We start from the raw sequence: 22,514 nt of genomic DNA, 5'->3' as shown, positions 1-22,514 counted from the left end.
TAAACAATATTTGATAGAAATACTTTCAATTTACCTTCCTATGTTAATGCTGGACAACACAGTGGCCTTTTCTTTCTCCTTTTTTAATAACTATATAGCAAATACCTAGACATTGTGTCATTTCATTCATAAATGTTTCAGTAGCTTTAAAAGAAAGAACTATTTTAAAAAATCAGCACAATACCATACTCACCTTAAAAAAGTAAAAGGTAGAGTCCTTGGTGCCATCAGACATCAAGCCAGTGCTCAGGTTTCCCTTAGTTCCCTCATTTAGAAAAATGTGTCACATGTTTGTTCCGATTGAGATCCTCTTAAGACCCCTGTGTTGCATTTAGTGAAGTGCCTTTAATTCACAACTTTCCTCTGTCATCTCTTCTTCTTCCTTTGCAGTTTATTTGATGAAAAAGCTGAATTCTTTTTCTGTCAAAATTTTGCAACTTGCAAGATGTTACTTACTTGGTTTTCCCACCTCCCAGCAGATGGTGAGCTATCTACTTTCTGCCTTGGTACTCCTGTAGGTCAGTTTGTAGCTCTAGAGGCTCCATCAGATTCAGGCTCCATTTTAGAGAGACTGTTTTGTTGGTGGCACCCCACAAATTTCATCAAAGCATATAAGAGACTGTATGTCTTTTAAACCTGTTTTTAAATAATTTTATTCTATGTGTCTACATAGGCATAGACTCCTTTAAGCTCAGCTTTTTCCTTTTGGGGGAAAAAGTGTTTATCTTTTACAATGGGGTATTTTAAACATACGTCATTTGTCACTTATTCCTTCTGATCTAAGTTAATCACTTTTAGTAACGACACATAGACATGCTGCTTTCTAGCTGCAACTAGCAAATTTTGCAGCTTACTAATCCCTTCTTTTGATAGGCTTATTGACTCCAGAACACTGCAGATCTTGTCTGTCTTGGGACTTGAGAAAGCTTTGTACTATGAAGGCAGACTTAACCTGTTCTCGTGAAAGTGAATGAGAGTACATATAGGCCTCGAAGTGGTAGGATCTGGGTCCCTTCTCACCCTCCAATGAAGATGTCTGTGGCTGAGATGAGCTCTTCTGTGTCCCACAGTTGTGTTGAGACTGGAGCAAGAACTTGGCTTTTTCATGGGAAATGTAAGAATCTTATCTGTTAATTCTACTGGTGGCCATGTAGTTTGAGAGGGTCCTTCCAATTTCAAATAAACAATTTCTTCTTCCCCTAAACAATGTATTCTTCCCCTAAAATCTAGATAGACAGAATGGGAGAGATCAGAATGAATGCATGAACAGCTAAGAGTAGAATAAGATTCCTCAGTAACCACTGGGATCACCATTCTTCCCCATGAAAGCTTGTGTCTGTGTGGTTGGTCCTGACTGTCATCAACAAGTCTCAGTGAGCCCTGTGGCGTCCGTGCTGGGAACAGCAGATGCCATCGTCATGAATCAGGATGCTGGCTTTGGGGCAGAGGACGTGGTGATCCCTGAGCGGCTGGGCTGGCAGGACCTACCCACAGGAGGGGCAGGACTTTGTGCTAGTTAGCTGTCTCATTCTCCTTCCCTGCAGGGAGAACGTAGTTTCATATGAGGTTGTCTTTTTGAGGTAAAACACATGTTTCATATTTAGACAAGAATTTTGAGCTGTGTAGCTGAAGTTCAGGCATAGGTAGGAATGAGTTAAATTTCCAGGGAAAATGAAAATGCAAGAAAATCTCCCTCCATTCATCTGTGGTTTCTGCTGCAGATGCTATTAGAGTCATTACGTGGAAATGGATTTGGTGACTTAAACTGCAGTCGGGGTGCTAGAGAGAAGACGCGCCATGACCTCCTCAGGGAGCGGCCGTGCTCAGCGCACTGTGCCGGGCCTCTGCAGCGGCATGTGGGCTACAGTTGGGCCCCGTCTGCCGCGTAGCTGTGGCTCTCCATCACCCACTGTGGGCGGGCACGTGGTGGAGGAGGCTGGGAGAGGAGTCAGAGTCCCTCAGAGGGGTTTGGCAGAGTCCGTGAATCATTTCCAGCGTCTGATGTGCTAACCTTTCCTGCCTCAGAACTCCTGCTCTTTCGTTACTAAATCTGTGGCTCCCATGTGTTTGATACAGTATTTGGAAGCGATAAGAAAAAAACGGCATGGTTCTGTCCTCAGGACATAGCAATTTTATCTAAAGTTTCTTCATAACTTCTTAATCTCCTGTGTTGTTTTTTCACCCTTCCTCCATCTTTCACCAAAGACGGAATCGGAATGAAAAGCTGACTCGGGTCTGGTCTTACGGTTTATCAGGCTCTTCAACATCCCCGGCCACATAACAACAATGAAGGAAGACTTGCCCTGGATACTTCCATCATTTCCAATAAAAAGGGTTGCACAGAGTGCGGGTTCATGGCAAGATTTTAGGTCATAGTTTTGAACTTTCTGTTTGATTATATTTGGGCATTTAGCATGCCTACTGCATGTGGTATCTTTATAAACAATAAATGCAAAACACAAAAATTAAAAATGGAGGTGATTCATTCAGTTCAGTCAGAAAGTTGGTTTACTGGAAAACTTAGCTCGTCAGCTGGCATGAGGAGAAGAGTTTATTGAAAAGGCAGTCCTGCAGATGCCTGTGCTGGGGAGATGAGTGAGGGCCAGGCCTTTTGTCTGCATTGATTAGCTGAGCCAAGTTCCACATGCATCTGCACTGGTAATTGACTGGATTGTTCCTGAAATAATTCAAGGCCAGAAAGGATGCTATGGCTCTCTCCTTGCTAACTATCTTAAGAAATTAATGTCCTTTTCTCTCTTTCTCATTCTATATGTTGTGTGTGTCTATATTCTCTTTCACATTGTTTTCCATTATGGTTTATTACAAGATAATCTTATTTTTCTTTTTTCTTTCTTTTTTGTAGAAATGATAAAATATATTTCGTCTTCAGTAACTCCACCATTCTGGTCTTTTTCCTTGTACTTTTTTTTCTAGTTATTTAAATTTGTCCCAATTCATGTCTCCTTTCCTAATCAGGAAAAAAAAAGAATCTTTCATTTCTTGCATAACTGATCTTTAGCCTAAAATAAATGTCTGAATTAGTGGGATAGTATAGCCCTGGCTTCAGTGTATTACTTGTTTATTTGGAGAAGACAACACATCTGGGTTTCCTAGAATAATTGTCAAGACAAAGTCATGAGATGATGAGTGAGGGGTGATGATCCATGGTGCTTCTCATCAGCTGTGGCAGTAGACTAAACCACACCTCAGAAATGCACATTCTAGAACTGATACGTCTTAGGATGGAGGTGGGAATGGCTAAACTGGGAGGCCTTCAAAAGTAGAAGGGCAGTGGTCATACTTTCCACCAGCTATAGGACCACTGACCAGTGCTGGGAGGGTGTGCCAACACCTTTGTTGGAGGGGGCTCTGTGGAGGGGTCTGGGGACCGGGAGCTGGACATGTCCACTCAAAGGAGTCTGGATTTTGTCCTAGAAGTAGTTTGGAATCATTGAAGGTTTTTAAATAAGGAGAGATGAGATAATTTCAGGTTTTTACTCATTCTCCTCAGGTTCTCTTGTTATCATTCTGTGCTGTCTTCTGAATCTTTTTCAGACAGTTCATTTCATTTGTTAATTATGGGGCACAGTTAGAAGGTTAGTATTTTTATTTATGGCTTTGATACCAGTCTGAATATTAGAAACGAAATAGGCCGTTTATTTAAATATATGTCACTCTAACTGTGAATTACTAATACATGTTTCTGACTTCATATCCCATGTCATTTCTAAATGTGTTAAACCATTAGAAGAGGAAAAGGTACCTAGTAACTTTTGTTGTCCACATACAGGGGACATTTCAGTGAAAGGTCATATGGCCTAGGATGAGCCCTGGCTTAGGAACCTGGCATCCTGGCGCTGGTCCCAGCCCTGCCTGCTGTCTCTGTGGTCCTGGGAAGGCTGCTTTGCTCCCCTGGCCCCAGTCTCCACTTCTGAAAAGCAAAGGCACTGGCTTGTGGTGTATTCCAATACCTACCATCTACTGCAGAATCTGCCACAATGAAAGGAAAGCTCAGTTACAGAAAAATGCCACGCCTTACTTCTCAATATTCATTCCTGATTTTCCTGTCTGCTCTGTCGGTTAGCTGGGTCACTGGTAACCATGAGCACTGCTTTTTTTTTTTTTTTTTCATTTACTTTTATTAGTTGGAGGCTAATTACTTTACAATACTGTAGTGGGTTTTGCCATACATTGACATGAATCAGCCATGGATTTACATGTGTTCCCCATCCCGATCCCCACTCCCACCTCCCTCCCCATCCGATCCCTCTGGGTCTTCCCAGTGCACCAGCCCTGGGCACTTGTCTCATGCATCCAACCTGGGCTGGTGATCTGTTTCACCCTTGATAGTATACTTGTTTCAATGCTATTCTCTCAGAACATCCCACCCTCGCCTTCTCCCACAGAGTCCAAAAGTCTGTTCTGTACATCTGTGTCTCTTTTTCTGTTTTGCATATAGGGTTATCATTACCATCTTTTTAAATTCTATATATATGTGTTAGTATACTGTATTGGTCTTTATCTTTCTGGCTTACTTCACTCTGTATAATGGGCTCCAGTTTCATCCAACTCATTAGAACTGATTCAAATGAATTCTTTTTAATGGCTGAGTAATATTCCATGGTGTATATGTACCATAGCTTCCTTATCCATTTGTCTGCTGATGGGCATCTAGGTTGCTTCCATGTCCTGGCAATTATAAACAGTGCTGCGATGAACATTGGGGTACACGTGTCTCTTTCAGATCTAGTTTCCTCGATGTGTATGCCCAGAAGTGGGATTGCTGGGTCATACGGCAGTTCTATTTCCAGTTTTTTAAGGAATCTCCACACTGTTCTCCATAGTGGCTGTATTAGTTTGCATTCCCACCAACAGTGTAAGAGGGTTCCCTTTTCTCCACACCCTAACTTTATTGCTTGTAGACTTTTGGATAGCAGCCATCCTGACTGGCATGTAATGGTACCTCATTGTGGTTTTGATTTGCATTTCTCTAATAATGAGTGATGTTGACCATCTTTTCATGTGTTTGTTAGCCATCTGTATGTCTTCTTTGGAGAAATGTCTGTTTAGTTCTTTGGCCCATTTTTTGATTGGGTCATTTGTTTTTCTGGAATTGAGCTTCAGGAGTTGCTTGTATATTTTTGAGATTAATCCTTTGTCTGTTTCTTCATTTGCTATTATTTTCTTCCATTCTGAAGGCTGTCTTTTCACCTTGCTTATAGTTTCCTTTGTTGTTTTTTGTTAAAAAAACAAAAGCTTTTAAGTTTCATTAGGTCCCATTTGTTTAGTTTTGCTTTTATTTCCAATATCCATGAGCACTGCTTTGACAGACAGACAGACACGTGGTGCCACCACTCCCTAGCCCAGCCCTGCTTGCTGTGGTTCACTGGTGCCTTCTGTAATTGCCTGGGACAGCCGGCTCTTCTCCATGGCAGCCTTCGGGATTCCCATCATGTTGGATATGGTCACCATTCTAGCAGAGGCCCTTGTTGTCTGTGACAGTGACTGTTCAGAATGAGGGGGCCAGTCCAAGTGTGTGGCTGTGCGTCCTCTGCAGTTGACAGAGAAAGCTAAGTGGGTGCACTAGACCTCCTCCACATAGAGGCTGTGGTGTAAATCTGAGCCGCATGGAGGAGGCACCTGTCCTTTGGGTCCAGATACGCACACGCATGATTCTTGGGGTTGTATTCTGTACTTTCTACTACCCCTGGGAACTGTGGATAGGGAAGAAGCTGCCAGATAAGGAACTCTAAGATTTTGTGATTCCAGAATGTACCAGCATCTCAATGAACAAATTCTAGAGCAGCTGCTTGGTGGTGTAGAAGGTAAAGTGCCAAGGGGCAAGATACTCAGGCATTCCGTTTTGGAGAATGACTTGTTCACCCTTCAGAACATGATTTCCTGTGTTCTTGGTCAGCTTTTGAATGAACCTCAAGTCTTAAAATCAAGTGTTTGATTATATTGTTATTGAGTACTTGGCTGCGGAAGGTTATATATATTATAACCGTGTTTTTTATTGTGGTAGAATATGTAGAATAAAATTTTGTCATTTTAACTATTAAAAAACTTTTTTTTCCTCTATTTTAACTATGTAAATAGTATTAATTACATTCAAAAATGTTTCCCAACCATCACCACTGATGGTTTCATTTCCAGAGCTCTCTTATCACCCCAACAGAATCTGTTATAGTGAAACAGAAACTCCACATTTCACCTCTCTCCAGTTCCTGTTAATGTCTAACCTTCTCTCTGTCTCTATGAATTTGCGTATTCTAGGACCCTCCAATGGGCTTTCCAAGTGGTGCAGTGGTAAAGAATCCACTTGCCAATGCAGGAGATTCGGGTTCAATCCCTGGGTCGGGAAGATCCCCTGGAGTAGGAAATGGCAACCCACTCCATATTCTTGCCTGGGAAGTCCCATGACAGAGGAGCCTACTGGGCTACAGTCCATAGGGTCACGAGTCAGGCATGACTGAGCCGCTGCGCACAGCCCAGGAACCTCCTTGTAAGTATTGTAACCCTTTTGTTTCTGGCTTTCTTCACTTAGCTTACTGTTGTCAAGGCTAATGCATCTTGTAGCATGAATCAGTACTTCTCTCCTTTTGACAGGTGAATGATCTTCTATTGTATGGATAAAACATGCTTTGTTTATCTCTTCGTCACTGATGGACACTTAGATTATTTCCAGCTTTTGACCATTGTGAATACTGCTGCCATGCGCATTCATGCACAAGTGTCTGAGTCTCTGCTTTCGTTCTTTTGTACATATACTTTAGAGTAGAATTGCTTGGTTGTAGAATAGTTTTATGTTTAGCTTTTTAATTAGCTGCCATATTATTTCCTTGTTGGGGTTATTTTCTTAATTTCTTTTTCAGATTCTTCATTGCTGCTGTATAGAAACATACCTGATGTTTGTGTGTTGATCCTGTAACTTTGCTAAACTTGTTAATGAGTTCTTCTAGCTCTCTTGTGCATTCTTTGAGATATTCTATGTACAGGATCATGTCAAATGAAAATGGGGCTTCCCAGGTGGTGCAGTGGTGCAGAATCTGCCTGTCAAGGCAAGAGATGCGAGAAGTGTGGGCTGGGAATATCCCCTGGAGTAGAAAATGGCAACCCACTCCAGTGTTCTTGCCTGTAAAGGTCCATGAACAGAGGAGCCTGGCGGGCTGCAGGCCATGGGATTACAGAGAGTCGGACGCAAATGAGCACTAGCGCAGGTTCCTAGTTACGTGTAACAGTAGAGGTGGTTTTACTTCTTCCTCCTCAGTTTGGATGCCTTCTGCTGCTGCTTCTTGCCTGCTTGCTCTGTCTAGGACTTCAGTGTGTAGCAGTACTGGGTAGCAGTGGTGAAAGCAGGCATTCTTGTCTTTCCTAGTTTGCAGACGCTTTCAGTCCTTCCCTATTGAGTTTCCTATTCGCTGAATTTTTCATAAGCGCCTTTTTAAAAATGTCTCTAAGTTTTTACTTTATTACAGGCTCTTCTCTTTCTAGTCATCACATATGTTCTCAATATTTCATTTATCTTCTATATTGCACTCTATTTGTATTTCATCATGATTGCCATCTGTCAAATCTTCATGTCATACCTACTACTTTTTAAAATTTTTATTTCATGTTGAAGCATAATTAACAGTGTGGTTTGTCTTAAGTGTATGGCAAAGTGATTATTATACATGTATCTATTCTTTTTCAAATTTGCTACCTATTCACATTATTACAGAATACTGAGCAGAGTTCCCTGTGCTATATAGTAGGTCCTTGTTGATTATCTATTTGAAAATATAGTAGTGTGTACATGTCAGCCCCAAACTTCCAGTCTCTCTTTCCCCCGACCCTTCTCCCCTGGTAACCACAAGTTCATTGTCTAAGTCTGTGTGCTTGTTTCTGTTTTGTTTATAAGTTCATTTTCATTTTTTGAGGGGGTTTCTACATATAATTTTCCACATGGAAAATTCTTAAAGAGATGGGAATACCAGGCTACCTTTCCTGCAAAACCTATATGCATTTCATAAGCAACAGTTAAAACTGGAAATGGAACAACAGACTCATTCAAAATAGGGAAATGAATATGTCAAGGCTGTATATTGTCACCCTGCTTATTTAACTTATATGCAGAGTGCATCATGAGAGATGCCGGGCTGGATAAAGCACAATCTGGAATCAAGATTGCCGGGAGAAATACCAATAACCTCATATATGCAGATGACACTACCCTTAATGACAGAAAGCAAAGAGGAACTAAAGAGCCTCTTGATGATGGTGAAAGAAGGGAGTGAAAAAGCTTGCCTAAAACTCAACATTCAAAAAACGAAGATCATGGCATCCGGTCCCGTCACTTCGTGGCAAACAGTGGAAACTGTGACACACTTTATTTTCTTGGGCTCCAAAATCACTGCAGATGCTGACTGCAGCCATGAAATTAAAAGACACTTGCTCCTTGGAAGAAAAGCTATGACAAACCTAGACAGCATATTAAAAAGCAGAGGCATTATTTTGCCAACAAAGGTCCATATAGTCAAAGCTGTGGGTTTTCCAGTAATGTATGAATGTGAGAGTTGGACCATAAAGAAGGCTAAGTGCTGAAGAATTGATGCTTTTAAACTGTGGTGTTGGAGAAGACTCTTGAGAGTCCCTTGGATTGCAAGGAGATCAAGCTAGTCAATCCTAAAGGAAATCAATCCTGAATATTCATTAGAAGGACTGATGGTGAAGCTGAAATTCCAATACTTTGGCCACCTGATGGAAAAAGTTGACTCATTAGAGAAACCCTGATGCTGGGAAAGATTGAAGGCAGGAAGAGAAGGGAATGACAGAGGATGAGTTGGTTGGATGGCATCACTGACTCAATGGACATGAGTCTGAGCAAGCTTAAGGAGATGGTAAAGGACAGGGAAGCCTGGCGTGCTGCAGTCCACAGGGTCGCAAAGAGTCAGACACGACTGAGCGACTGAACAACAACCACCGCATATAAGCAATATCATATGAAATATCAAAGAAAGATATTTGTCTTTCTTTGTCTGACTTTACTTGGTAAAATAAGCTCCAGGTTCATTCATGTTGCTGTAAATGGCATTATTTCATTCTTTTCAGTGGCTGAGTAATATTCCTTTATGTTTGTATGTGTGTGTGTGTGTGTGTGTGTGTGTGTGTTCCACATCTTCTTTATTCAGTTCTCTGTCAGCGGACATTTAGGTTGCTTCCGTGTCCTGGCTATTGTAAATAGTGCTGTAATGAACACTGGGGTCCATGTGTCTTTCTGAATTGTGGTTTTCTCAGGGTATATGCCCAGTAGTGGGATTGCTGGGTCATATGAATGCCCACTTTTGTCACTGTTACTCAACATGGTTTTAGAAGGCCTGACTATGGCAATCAGAGAAGAAAAAGAAATAAAAGGAATCCAGATTGGAAAAGAAGAAGTAAAACTCTTACTGTTTTCAGATGACGTTATACTACACATAGAAAACCCTAAAGATACCACCAGAAAATTACTAAAGCTAATCAGTGAATTTAGTAAAGTCATAAGATAAAATTAACACATAGAAATGCCGTGTGTTCCTATATACCAACAGTGAAAAATCAGAAAGAGAAATTAAGGAAACAATCCTGCAACACCACTGCAGCAAAAAGAGTAAAATACCTAGCAGTAAACCTACCCAAGGAGACAAAGACCTGCATGCAGAGAACTGTAAGGCGCTGATGAAGAAACCAGACCACACAAGCAGACGGAGAGATGATTTCATGCTCTTGGATTAGCAGAATCAATACTGTCAAAATGACTATGCTTTCCAAAGCAATCTACACATTCAATGCAATCCCTATCAAATTACCAATGGCATTTTTCACAGAGCTAGAACTAACAATTTTAGAAATGTATCTTTTAGAATTTTGATTGTTCTCCAGGTATGTGCTCAGGAGTGGGATTGCCGGATCATATAGTATCTCTGTTTTAAGTTTTTTAAGGAGCTTCCAAACTGTTCTCCATAATGGCTATACCAGTTTACATTCCCACCAACAGTGAAGGGGGGACTTCCTCAGTGGCTCAGCGGTAAAGAATCCGCCTGCCTCATAGAATTAGTTTGGAAGTATTTTCTTCTTTTTTTTTTTTTTTTCTTTTTGAAATGTTTCTTCCTCTGCAGTTTTTTGGAATAGTTTCAGAAGGATAGGTTAAGTTTCTTTTATCATAGAAGGAAACTGTCTTTTAGTCCTGCTTTTCTGAGGTTTTTATCATGAAAGGATGTTGGATTTTGTCATTGCTGTTTTTCCATCAGTTGAGTTGATTATGTGTGTTTTTTCTGTTTGTTCTCACAATGTGGTATATTGCGTGAGTTGATTTTCCAAGTCTGAGCCACCCTTGCCTTCTGAGGTAGATTATACTTGGGTTCAGTTTGCCACTGTTTTAGAATGCTGTGGTTTTATTTTCATTTATCTTAGAGAGTTTACTAATTTCCCCATTGGACCCATTGGTTGTTTAAGAGTGTTGAATTTCTACATATTTGTGAGGTTTCTTTATTTTTCCAGAGTTCTCGTTTCTTTCCACTGTGAAGGTACTCTCTGTTACTTCAGTCTTAATGTCTGAGGCTTGTTTTGAGGCCTGCCATGTGGTCTGTCCTGGGGGATGTTCTGTGTGCACTTGAGGAGACTGTGGTTTCCACTGATTCGAGTGGAGTATGCCTTGTACATCTGTTGGATGCAGATGGTGTTCAAGTCTTTCATTTCCTTATTGATTTTCTGCTGGGATATCGCATCCATTACCAGCATCTTTTTTAACTTTTAAAAAATAGTTAACTAGTATCAGGTGGTTTTTGGTTCAGGCTAGACAGTTGGTTTTATGCAGTATTTAAATGTAAAATTGGACTGAATACATGGACACAGTATTGGGGAAGCTTCGTGGCCTTGGGCAGCATATGTCTGTCCATCCCATCTGTAGCAAATATGGCTGGGGACTAACTGTTGGAAACATAGCTTCTCATGGCCAGTAAGTGCCTTTGCCAAGTGAGCCTTGTGGCCTTCAGCAGGCTGCACATTTCCCAGAAAAAGTGCTACTGTCACGTTTTACAAAACAGGGTCCCTCCTTGAGGTTTGCTGGGTTTGAGGTAAAGGTAAGGCTGGTACTATATGGAGCAGAATTCTGTTCTAAACAGATTTACCAGTGGGGCCCCAAATGTTTGTGACCCAATCAGCTCTGAAGAACTTCCAAACTGATGCGTTTTCTCTTGATTTCATATCCTGAGAAGTCCCCACTGAGGCATTTACTTCCTAATGTAAGATGAACCTTCAGTTTATTGAGCATTTCACTTGGTAGGGATTCCATTCCTCTCTTAAAAACGTGGTTCTCATCATGGGAAGCTCTGTTTACAGTCTGATAGCAGCTTGGTTCCCAGGACTTCTCTGTAGTCCTGGGAGGTGCTTTCCCTGCCCAGGCCGTGAGCTAGAGGGGCCATCTCTGCTGTGGGCCATTGCGGGTGTCTGTAACTGCGCTATTCAGCAGACTGCAAGTGAGGACTAAGAGATCCCTGAGGACTCGGCCCTCAAAGTCTTGTTGCACAGACACAGCCCTGGTGTGTAACGCAGGTTTATGCTCAACTCCTCCACCCTCTGTGCAGAGAGGGGGTTGTGAAGAGGGGTGCTCCTTCAAAGAGAGCCCTTTCCTGCCCCTGTGCATCACAGATCACCCTCAGGACCTCAGGGAATGCAGAGAGGACAGGATGGGGTACAGGGGTGGCCTGTGAGTGCTGAATGTGACAGATTGTAGCCTAGAATATTCTGTACAGCCTCGAGAGCTTTGGTTGAGAGGGAGCCAATTTTTCCCTCTTTGCCTTCTCTACAGCATGTTAATAGTCCCAAATGGTAGAACTGCAGACAGCTTGATTTATCCCAGCTCTATTCTTAAATGGTTGCTAGTTTCTTACTGCAGGAAAATTCAGTTTTTCAGTGGGTCCGTTTAATAACAAGATCAAGGCAGACAGTCTAGCTAACATTAAACTGACTTTGTTTTGTTTTTCAGTCGCTAAGCCATTTCCGACTTCTTTGTTGTGACACACCCTCACCCCATGGACTGTAGGTCACCAGGCTCCTCTGTCTATGGATTCCCAGGCAAGAATACTTGGAGTGGGTTGCCATTCCTTCTCCTACTCATTTTAGGTACTTAAATATACTAATAGTCTAAATCCTGGAGTTTCATTGTGAGGGTGAACAAAACACTTCCTTTCTCAGACTGTAAGTGAGGCAACAACTAGCATATTACAGACTTTGTAGAAACACTAAAGCCATGTCCTTACACAGTGAAAGCAAAGCCTGCATGTTCCAGGACCCCTTGGAGGCTCTACTTCCAGCAAAGCTTGGGCCTCTGGTTCTCAGGCCTTCATACCTTGGTGGCTGGCGTGGGGCATACATCTGTTTTGGTAAGGGAACTTCCTCTACTGGGTGAGCCATTTTTCCATGATTTATTTTCTTTTTTTATAAACAAAGTGAAAATGGTTGGGAAGCTCAAGGATCTCTGTATCTGCTCTTCTGTCAACCCAGATGGTGTCTGTGCTGCCGTTCTGAGGTCTGTGACGTTGCAGAGATGGAGGTCACCGTAGCATGTGGCCAAGCAGAAGGTCTTCCTCTTCCAGAGAAGACAGAAACTTCTGCTCTGTCCTGAGGACCATGTGGTGCCTCCTGCTTCCCGCTTGAGTCATCTCGGCTCTCCCACTTCCTGGTTACTGAGGCTCGTGAGTGAGGCCAGCATCCTGCCTGTGGGGAACCAAGCCTCCTGCTCTGGCTTTGTTGAGCGCCTGTGACCCCTGAGCTGAAGAGCATTGAGCGTTTCTGTGGTTATTTCCCAAGATGCCACTCCCAGATATACTGGCATACATGCTATTTTGTTTTAACTTGTACTTATATGCACTATATATTTCTTGGGAATTTATCAAAGTTTTCCCTAAACTCAGTGTACTATTAATCACATACTTTCTGTGTAGGTACAAATGTAGCTAGATGATGGCTGGCTGCTGGGTTTATTTATTAGTGGAGCAGAGACTTGGAGATGAGTCCATTTTGACCCTGGTCTTTGAGTCAGAGCCCAGTGAAGGTTCGTCTGAGAGCCCCGTTGATATTCTAGAGGCTGGCAACATCATGCATTGATGACTAGACAGCTTGTCATCCTGGGCCACAGAAGTAACAACTGTTTTTAAGGTTTGGCCAGACTTCATATTCTCCATTCTTTCCATCCCATGTTATATGGAATGCACACGATGCCATTTAATTACTTCAATCCCTTTCTTAAAGGAAAAAGACACTGAACCAATATTCCAGAGGTACTAGTAGTTTGAAGGTTTACTCAGTAATTTTCTTTGCAGACTTAGTAGCTATAAAGATCTCACTTATGTTTTTGCAGTATTAATTAATTTCGAGTGCAGTTTTGGCAGACCAACCAAGGGTCTCAACTGGCTGCATAGAACGAGTACTACTTTTAAGACCATCTCAGTGAAACTTTTTCCAAATGAAATTCAACAGGAACCAGCCTTTATTTGGACTCATACACTCAGTAAAATGCTTAACCTTTGTAGGCATGTCAGCTGTTCCTCCTGTTCACAAAATAAGTTGTATGTGCCTTTTACTACTGTGCTTATGAAGCAGAGACTCAAGAATATAGGTGTTCTTGCTTTTGCCACTGTTTCATTTTGGAAAAGAGGCAGTTGATTCATCCTCTAGAGAAAGATGGCCATGGAAGTGTAGGACACACAGGATCCATCACACAAAGTGGTCCTTGGTGAGTGTGCTATCGCGTGGCGATATGGTCCTGTGCTACCTGGCACAGTAACCACTGGCCACGTGTGGGTACTGAGCACTTAAAAAGCAGCTGGTCCAAGTTCTCGCAAGTAGCTTGTGAGAACTTCATATAAAAAAAGAATATAAAGCCTCTCATTAATGTTTATTGACTTCATGTTTAAATGGGGGGCTTCTCAGGTGGTGCTAGTGATAAGAATCCACCTGCCAATTGCAGGAGATGCCAAGGACACGGGTTCAATCTCTGGGTTGGGAAGGTCCCCTGGAGAAGGAAATGGTAATCCACTCCAGTATTCTTGCCATGAAAACTCCATGGACAGTAAAGTCTGGTTGGCTACAGTCCTTGGGATTGCAGAGTTGGAGACAACTGAGCACCTACTCACGTGTTTAAATGATAATGTTTTGGGTTATTTGATTTAAATAAAATATATTATTAAATTAATTATATTATTTACTTTTTATTAAAAAACCTGAAATTTCGAGTATGGCTCTCCCTAATTGGCTATCTTTCCATAGTCACTCGGGGCTCTAAGAGCTGGCACAGGTTCTAGGATATGTGAATCAACCGCCTGTCCCTGGCGAGAGCCCTGTTGCCATTCTTTCAGTGTCTCTGGTACCATCTCTGAGTCATGGCTGTGACATCTCATCCATGCAGCGGTTGTCAGGGCCACAGTAGGAGCAAGACCCCAGGAAGTCGAGCAAGTCACCCACCCATCTCAACTTCATCTGTGAAGAAGACTTAGATTGAGGAATAACAGAGAATAGGGCACGTTGCAGGGGTCCCCTAAATTCTGTTCTTATTTCAGATAACTGGGGAATGAGAACACAGAAAACAAAGCCATTTATATATACACACAAACATACATATAGGTCATATATCTATGTGACTTCCCCAGTGGCTCCGCGGTAAAGAATCTGCCTGCAGTGCTGGTTCAGTCTCTCAGTTGGGAAGACCCCCTGGAAGAGGAATGGTCGCCCACTCCAGTATTCTTACCTGGAGAATCCCATGGACAGAGGAGCCTGGCGGGCTAGAGTCCAAAGGACTGCAAAGAGTGAGACCCAGTGGGGCTCACACGCATATACACACAAACACACACACTCTAATCCCCAGTTTTACCTTCCTCTGAGAGTGTTTGCCTGTTGGGATGAGAAAGCGATATCATTAGCAGTACTTGTCTAACAGGCACTGATTTGGATTTGGGTTTTGGAGGACTTTGAGCATCTCCTCTAAGTTCTGTGTCCTGGTTTCCGTGTGCACTGTTGATATCAGAGCAGGAGGAATCAGTTGACCATCTGCACTGAAGGGAACGTCTGGCTCCCTTGCTGAAAGCCCATCTCCTGCCATCAGTGCGTGTGCAAACAGGGGTTGTTTACAGTTTAGAACACAGTAGTCCTGAAAAACAGTTCAGTTGAAAATAAACTAGGCCACATTTTGATGTGATTGACAAGGATGTGGAGATTGCAAAGAGTCACAGGGTCTGTGTGGCCTAATCGCTCAGTGTAGGAGAGAGACCTCAACGGTGTCAGATAGGATGCAGGTGTGTAACAAAGGGACGTTCTGTGCAGGTTTCTGGCAGAATGGCCTTATTGTCGCACTGAAATGGAGGCAGTGAGGAAGGAGCAGGTGACCAGAGAGAACAGCATGGAAGGACCTGCCTAACTTAGTGGTGAGTGGCAACTTTTTTATTATGCTGTCTGGGCCTCAGCCATATGAGATCATAGAAATGAGAGATGGAAAAGACCTCCTGTATTAGGTCATCTAGCCCATCCCCTCCAGAGCTGACTGACCCCACAGTATACTTTCCAGAGCTCTGTCCAGTTTTTCAAGTGACTCAACTGATGGAGTTTCCACCAGCTCCCAGAGGGCGCAAAAAGGTAGTGTCTGAGACTGCTAACTTGGATCACGATTTATTCTTCTTTCTCATGACGAAGATCCCTGGGATGATGCTTTGTTTGAAGAGAGATGGGGTCAATCCTGCCTCTGTCATAACTTGCGTATAACTGCGGATGATGTCAGCGGGCCTCATCTCCACATTCCTCCAAAAGCGGGGGTGTGTTGCTGGGCTCCTTCAGTCTGAGCGTTCTAAGACTTGGCGGCGGCACCTTACATAGCGCTTTATAGTTTTCACAGCTTGTTCACATTTGTGATCTCATTTGAGCCCCACCGTTCTTAGGGAAGGAGTTGATCTTATTATCCTCCTGACCATCTCCCTGCCTATTCTGTTTCTTGTTAATCAGACGGAGGAGTTCTCCCAGGCAGTGGGTGGTGGGCCAGGTGGTCAGGCATTCCTTTTTGATTGGTCTGACCTCACAGGTACTGCTATGCCTTCTGAGATACCACGTGGGTGCACTTTACTCACCTTGAGGTGTGGCCTCCTGTCCCAGGCAGTAGCACCACTCAGGATGATCCCAGGCCACCTATGGAAGCCAGAGCTTTCTTGCCCGTGTCTCTGGGTGGGACCTGTTGAGGGAGTGGATTTCAGTCTGGAGTGTGATATGTTATCAGTACGATTGCATTTCCGTTCCTCCTTTGGTGCTCACCCGGGCTGTTTGACTGTTCATCGTCAAATCCATCCTCCTGTGATAAAGGACTTTGAATGGATCCATAGGCAGGTTGATCCATTGGGAGTTAGTAAACTGGGCACCAAGGTCTCATCTTAATTAAGGTTGTGCAGTTCCTTCCTTTTCCTGAACCTTTCTCTAAAAGAGGAACAGTATTAATATTTATTCCAAGTAGTTGGTCATTAAGATTTCTCTCAAAATCATTTCTTTTTGTTGTCAAAGACGTTACAATTTTAAACCCCGGTTCAGTAGGTATATAATTAAAGTACATTTCACGGTGCATTGTGATACAGTGTTGCTCTCAACTAGTGTGTAAAACTATATGAAGTATGACGTGAGTCCCAGAGATGGGGGTGAGGAGCTGCCGTCCAGCCTGGTTAGCGCCCTCGGTCTGGGAGCTGGAGCAGCCCTCCACACTGTGGGCAGCGCCCTTGCCTGTGGCATCACTGCTCGCTCATGGCGTTTCTGTGTGTCCTCCGTGCGTCTGCGCTCCCTGGCGCCTCCTTTGCCTCCCTAGAGGATGCCAGGGCCTGCGCTCACAGGGCCGTCTCCCGGCATTTCTGAGCAGGCCCGGGGGTTATGGTGTGTACCTGCTATATCACCTCTGGTTATTTCTGCTGTTTCGTTCTGCCTTTTGTATTTGTGTGTGAACTATTATCAAGCACACAGACATAGAAAAGGGGTTGTCTTTCTTTTTAAACTTTGTTTTTCCAACTTCAGTCCGCAGTTAGGCACTTGGATGCAGAAAGGTAAATGAAACAGTGATTAGGTGAGAGCTGGAACTCAGATCTGAGTTGTAGCCTCCAGATTCCTGGTTCTGCCCCGTGCCACTACTGTTTGCAGGAATTCCACGTGGATGTGGTAACAATCTCAGCAAGGCGGTCAGCGAAAAAATCATGGGTTGGAAACAGCAGTGCCTCAGGGATGTATCTCCTCGGGCTGTGTGGTCAGTCTCCTTGTTTATGGCCTGGAGCAGGGCCAGACAGAAGATGCATCATCTCCTGACAGCTCTACCTCACTGAAGGTCAGTGCCAGAAAATGGCAGAGCTGAGACCCAAAGTCAGGGTCAGAGCTGGAGGCTCTGGCTCTGTGCTCAGAGTGTTCGTTATCCCCATTAACTTACAAATTTTCTGAAGTATTATGAAAGTAATGGAAAGATATATCATCTGTTTTTGAGAAAAGGCAACCTCTCCTATCACTTGTGCTTCCCTTGCAGATCCTGAGGAAGCTCAGAGGTCTCGCCTTAGACACCGAGTCAGAGCTGGAGAGACAGGATGAGGCCTTGGATGGCATCACTGCGGCTGTGGACCGGGCCACCCTAACCATCGACAAGCATAATCGACGAATGAAGAGACTGCCTTAGGAGAGCAGGAAAGCACAGAGATGACTGCTTGATGAGAGTCACTTCTGAGTACGTTTTCTCGGATCCTGCATGCTTCCTTCGAGATGAAGACCCCGGGAAGTCATTCCAAGTGCCCTGTCCCGGGAGGTGCACAGCTGCCTCAGGATGAAGGGCTGCCAAGGAAGCTGCTTGGGGTGATCGTAGCTGCCACCAAGGGATTCCCTTGTAGGGAGCCGAAAGTGCATGGGAGGAGTTCTGCCTGCAGATGCGGTGAGCTGCCTACCCGCACGGCCCTCTCAGGCTGCCTGGGGAGTCAGGAGCACACACACATTCAAACACAGGCTGAGCCCTGTGAGGTGGCCACGGCAGCAAGCCATCTCCATTCTGAGGGTGAGCTGGACCCCGGTCTCAGGGACCACTTTGCATGGCCTCAGTCCGGGTCTCCACTGCACAGCTAGCTATATTTTCATCCTGTCTCTGTTCTTGATAACCATAAAAAGGATGATTTATGTCTCTATGAGAGAAAGCTACTTATTTCTAACCCTCCGCCTGTTTGAACACTGCAGGCCTATCCTTTGTCAGGAAAATCTCTCCTCCAGAACCACATTCAGTCCTGAGCCTGCCTCTCCTGCACGGCCTGCTCAGCACAGACCCCACTGCCTTCATGTGGTTCCGTTTTTCTCTGATGGACAGGTTAGTCTCTTTTTGGTTACACTGTAAGTTCTAACAGAAGCTGAGAGTACAACTGTTACACATCGAGATCATCCTTAGACACCTGAGATATTCTTTTACTGCTCAGTTTTCAGCCAAATGTGAAAACAGCACAGATTGCACCTATTTTAAATGTTGTTAGTTTTTGCTTTTCTGCCCCATTTCTATTCAGAGACAGAAATGCTAGTTTTAGAAGGTTGTTTGAAGCTATGCATTGATGCCTCTTTGCTTGGTTTGGGGTGTCTTAGTGCGTTCCCGGGGGCTCACACAGTAAAGAAGCCACCTGCAATGTGGGAGACCTGGATTCAGTCCCTGGGTTGAGAAGATTCCCCTGGAGGAGGGCATGGCAACCCACCCCAGTGTTCTTGCCTGGAGAATCCCCGTGGACAGAGGAGCCTGGCGGGCTACAGTCCATGGGGTCGCACAGAATCAGACATGACTGAGTGACTCAGCACAGTGTGTGCCTGGGAGCCCCTCATGGGAAGATGAGGGGAAAGTAGAGAAGTGGGTGACATCCTCCCATGCTCACAATAGGCCACATCCAGGCTGCTTTGAAATGACAGCCCAAGGAGTGTTGCCCGAGAAGCTCCCTTAGGCCTGTACCGATGTTACTTTGAAGCCGTTGCTGCAGCCCTCCGGGGATGCTGCCTGCAAGCCCTGTGTGGCCCTGCTGCCCCATTCCCCATGCGTGCTGAGTCCTGGATGGTTTCAGGAATGAAGTCACAGATACAGTGTTCGTTTTCTGGGGCTGCCCTAACAAAGTACCACAAACAGGAGGCTTACAGCAGGAGGAATGCACGTTTGGAGGCCACAAATTCAGGATTGAGGTGTGGGTGGTCTGCGATCCTGGTGTCTCTAGGAGAGGATCATTTGTGCCATTTCAAGTCAGCAGCACCTCCAGGTGGCCCCAGCCTTGTGGCCACGTCACCCGGATCTTTGCCTCAAGTGTCTTGTGGCCATCTCCCCACGCTTCTGTCACAGATCTCCCTGGCCTCTCTCTTATGAGGACCCATCCCAATCCAAGGTCATCTCACCTCAAGATCTTTTTCTGTGTCAGATCTCCCTGGCCTCCCTCTTACGAGGACCCATCCTAATCCAGGGTCATCTCACCTCAAGATCTTTTTACCTTGATGATGTCTACGGAGACCCCATTTCCACATTAGGTCTGAGACTCGCAGTGGGCATGGATTTTGTGACCCTAGGGATGCCCAGCCTTGTGTCTTTCCAAAAAGACATGGAAAGTAGCATTTCTAGAAAGTAATGGTCATAAGGATCTTTCAGTTCTTTTCTTTATTCAGTTTGGTAAATTATATTCCTAGTCTCTGTTTGTCTTAGTTGGTTTGTACTTACTAACCTTCAAAATGAGAAGTGGGCCTGTTCTCTCAAGGTGTCTCATACCAAGAGTTGCTGTTGACCTTTCCTGTGCATCAAGCGATGGGTGAGCTCAGAGCTCATGCCCATTCCATGGGGTCTTAGCCCCATGCCGCCCTAGAACACAGCAGACGTGAAGGTGTGTCAGCAAGGACAGTTATTGAGTCCATGCCTAGAGGCAGCAGCCGCTGATTCACATCCCCGTGGAACTTGGAGGAACACTTGAGGAAAGCCTGTGCCCTGGCCATGGGCTTCCCAGGTGGCGCTAGTGGTAAAGAACCTGCCTGCCAGTGCAGGAGACTTAGGAGAGACGGGTTTGATCCCTTAATTGGGAGGATCCCCTGGAGAAGGGCATGGCAACCCACCCCAGTGTTCTTGCCTGGAGAATCCCCGTGGACAGAGGAGCCTGGCGGGCCACAGTCCATGGGGCTGCACCGAGTTGGACACGACTGAAGCGCTTTAGTACGTGTGCCCTGGGCATGGGCAAGAGCAGGTGGGCAGGCTGCTCCCAAATACCATAGCTTCTCATGGCAGCCCTCAAAGAGAGTGTCCCCTGGGCTAGAGTACGTGGTTCTCACCATGGCCACGCACCGGGCTCATGCCTGGGACTCAGAGAAGACACACAGACATGCACACAACACACACTGACCCCAGGCCCGGAGTCAGAACATCTCAGGGTGCATGCATCACCCAGGTGTCTCTAGTGAGCAGTGCCCTCCCGCCATCAGACCTGCTCTCTGCATCCGGCTCTGGAGAGCCCTGAGCAGCTGAAATGAGCACGGATCTGTGCTGCTCGTGATGCTGTTCTGAATACAGGTGCGCACTGGTCAGAGGTCCCCAGCTCAGTCTCCAGCAGCCAGCCAGCCTCTGCTTATCCTGAAAATAGATAACTCCCCTGGCATCAGGGCCACAGACACCTCGGCTGCTAACAGGCCTCTGGAAAGCGGGGGCCAGGACTCTGCCGGTGATCCCCTGCCAGGAACGAGCCCTGCGCTCCGTGGGCCTCACCCTCTCTCTCTCCGTCACCAGATACTCTGAGCATGAAGGTGTGTGGTACAGAAGACATTGTACTATCAGAGGTGTATTCTCTGAGCCCTTCCTCGCCCATGAGTAGCTAAATTGATGTGGAGACTTAAGAGTGTTTTAAAAATAATAATAAAAAAAAGCCATCAAAGACCATTTTATGCTATTTTTTTTCAAACCTTGACCCCAGAACTAACTTTCTAACTTTAACACCTTCCCGTAGCAGAAAATCCATCTGCCAAATGGTTAGTCACCAAGGCTGAAGCAAAATTGCCAAGAACTCTATAAAACCAGGCGCTGGCTCCCACGACACACTTATCCCAGGGGAATAATTCCTACCCCAGGGGAATAGTACCCCAGGGGAACTAATTCCACCTCCCACTGCTCCCTCAAATTATGGTGCGCTGGCTCTGCCTCCATGTTTTAGACATGGGAAGGCCACAAGGGGGACAGCTGTTGAGACGCTCCTAGAAGCAGTACCAAGGGAAGGAGACGAGCAGTCAGCTGGGATCTCTCCTGCCATCCTCAGGCGGCCTAGGTGGTAAGTGTCATGATGGCTGGAACCAGGTGGATCCTACCAGGTGAGTAGACCCTCTGGAGAGTGGCAGGAAAGGCATGCTGAGCCCGTTGTCTTCACCACTGGTGTTTGGATCAGGACCTGTTGTGTCTCCTATTTTGTTTTTTATTTTTCTGATGTGGAGTTTGTCCTCTAACACTGACTTCGGGTTTGTGTGGGGGGGTCAAGCTCACGGATGTGAGTAACAAAATCTATTTGCCCTTTAACCTCTGACTGAGAAAATGGACTGTGTCAAGTTTGTTGTCACCCTATAAGGTGTTTGCACTTCTTAAAATACGCAATTCTTTTAAGTTCAGTTTTACACTCTATAAAGGTGGGCAAAATAAAGACCCACATCTAATGCAGCTGTGAGACCAATACTGAGCTGAAATGAAACTGCTTTGACATTTCATCAAAAATGGCTGATTCTTTTGTTTGTTTAGGGCAGAGGTCAGCAGACTTTTTCAGTAAAAGACCAGGTAAAAAATACTTCATCTTTCAAGCCATGTGGTATCTATTGAAATGTCTCAGGTCTACTGTTAAATGAAGGCAGCCTGGACTTAGGAACAAATGGTCACTACCTGTGAGGTTAGAATTTCATATATTTCATGTGTTCCAAAATGTTATTCTTGTTTTGATTTTCTTTTTTTAGCCATCTGAACACTTAGACATGTCCCTGGCTTGCAAGTCATAGGAGAACAGACTGCAGGATTTTGCACTCACCTGCCAGATGGGTGTGTTCCTTTGAAGTTTCACATCAGAGTCTTCGAGCATTGTCTGGAGGGCATCTCACTTCCCTCCTTAGCCCCAAACTCAGGCACGGCTGGAGCCCTTCACATGGCACTGCTGCTGTGAACAGTGGTGTTGATGGTGGGCAACACTGAGTCTAGGGTTAAGGCTGGGAGGGCTTGGGGTATTTTTGCCATAAAAGATAAAAAGGCAAAAATGACATAATGAAACATGAAAAACTAATGACAAAGTCTTTAAAATGTGTGTAGATTCATGCTTATAGTTGTATTTGGGTATAACTTAGAGAAAGTGATGATACTTCCTTTTTCAAAGTCAGTCATTTAAGGATTTAGGATCTAATGTCAGTTGTTAAGTTCTTTATGATATAAAAAAATCTGAAATCTCTTGACATTTTTCTGGAGGTAAGTGAACGGATGAAGGATGCTT

At 44.6% G+C, this 22,514-nt stretch overlaps 1 protein-coding gene across 5 annotated transcripts in view; it reads left to right on the top strand.

Moving 5' to 3' along the window:
* SNAP47 (synaptosome associated protein 47) overlaps positions 1 to 21,723 on the top strand; it is a 66,814-nt gene extending 45,091 nt beyond the window's left edge. For 2 of the 5 annotated variants that reach the window (XM_065917322.1, XM_065917323.1), the window contains exons 5-6: positions 17,179 to 17,359; positions 17,552 to 17,687. In XM_065917322.1, the coding sequence (XP_065773394.1) occupies positions 17,179 to 17,340 (162 nt within the window). In that variant the 3' untranslated portion in view covers positions 17,341 to 17,359; positions 17,552 to 17,687. Of the gene's footprint in view, positions 1 to 12,525; positions 14,080 to 15,339; positions 17,157 to 17,178; positions 17,360 to 17,551 lie in introns of those variants that run through there. The other 3 variants (XR_010660840.1, XM_065917324.1, XM_065917325.1) reach the window with 3 other exon arrangements.
* The last annotated feature ends 791 nt before the right edge of the window (positions 21,724 to 22,514 follow it).

Source organism: Muntiacus reevesi, chromosome 1 (genome assembly GCF_963930625.1).
Source record: "Muntiacus reevesi chromosome 1, mMunRee1.1, whole genome shotgun sequence".
Classification (NCBI taxonomy): Eukaryota; Metazoa; Chordata; class Mammalia; order Artiodactyla; family Cervidae; genus Muntiacus; species Muntiacus reevesi.
The sequence above is the reverse complement of the archived record's forward strand: the minus strand, read 5'-3'. Positions and strand labels throughout refer to the sequence as shown.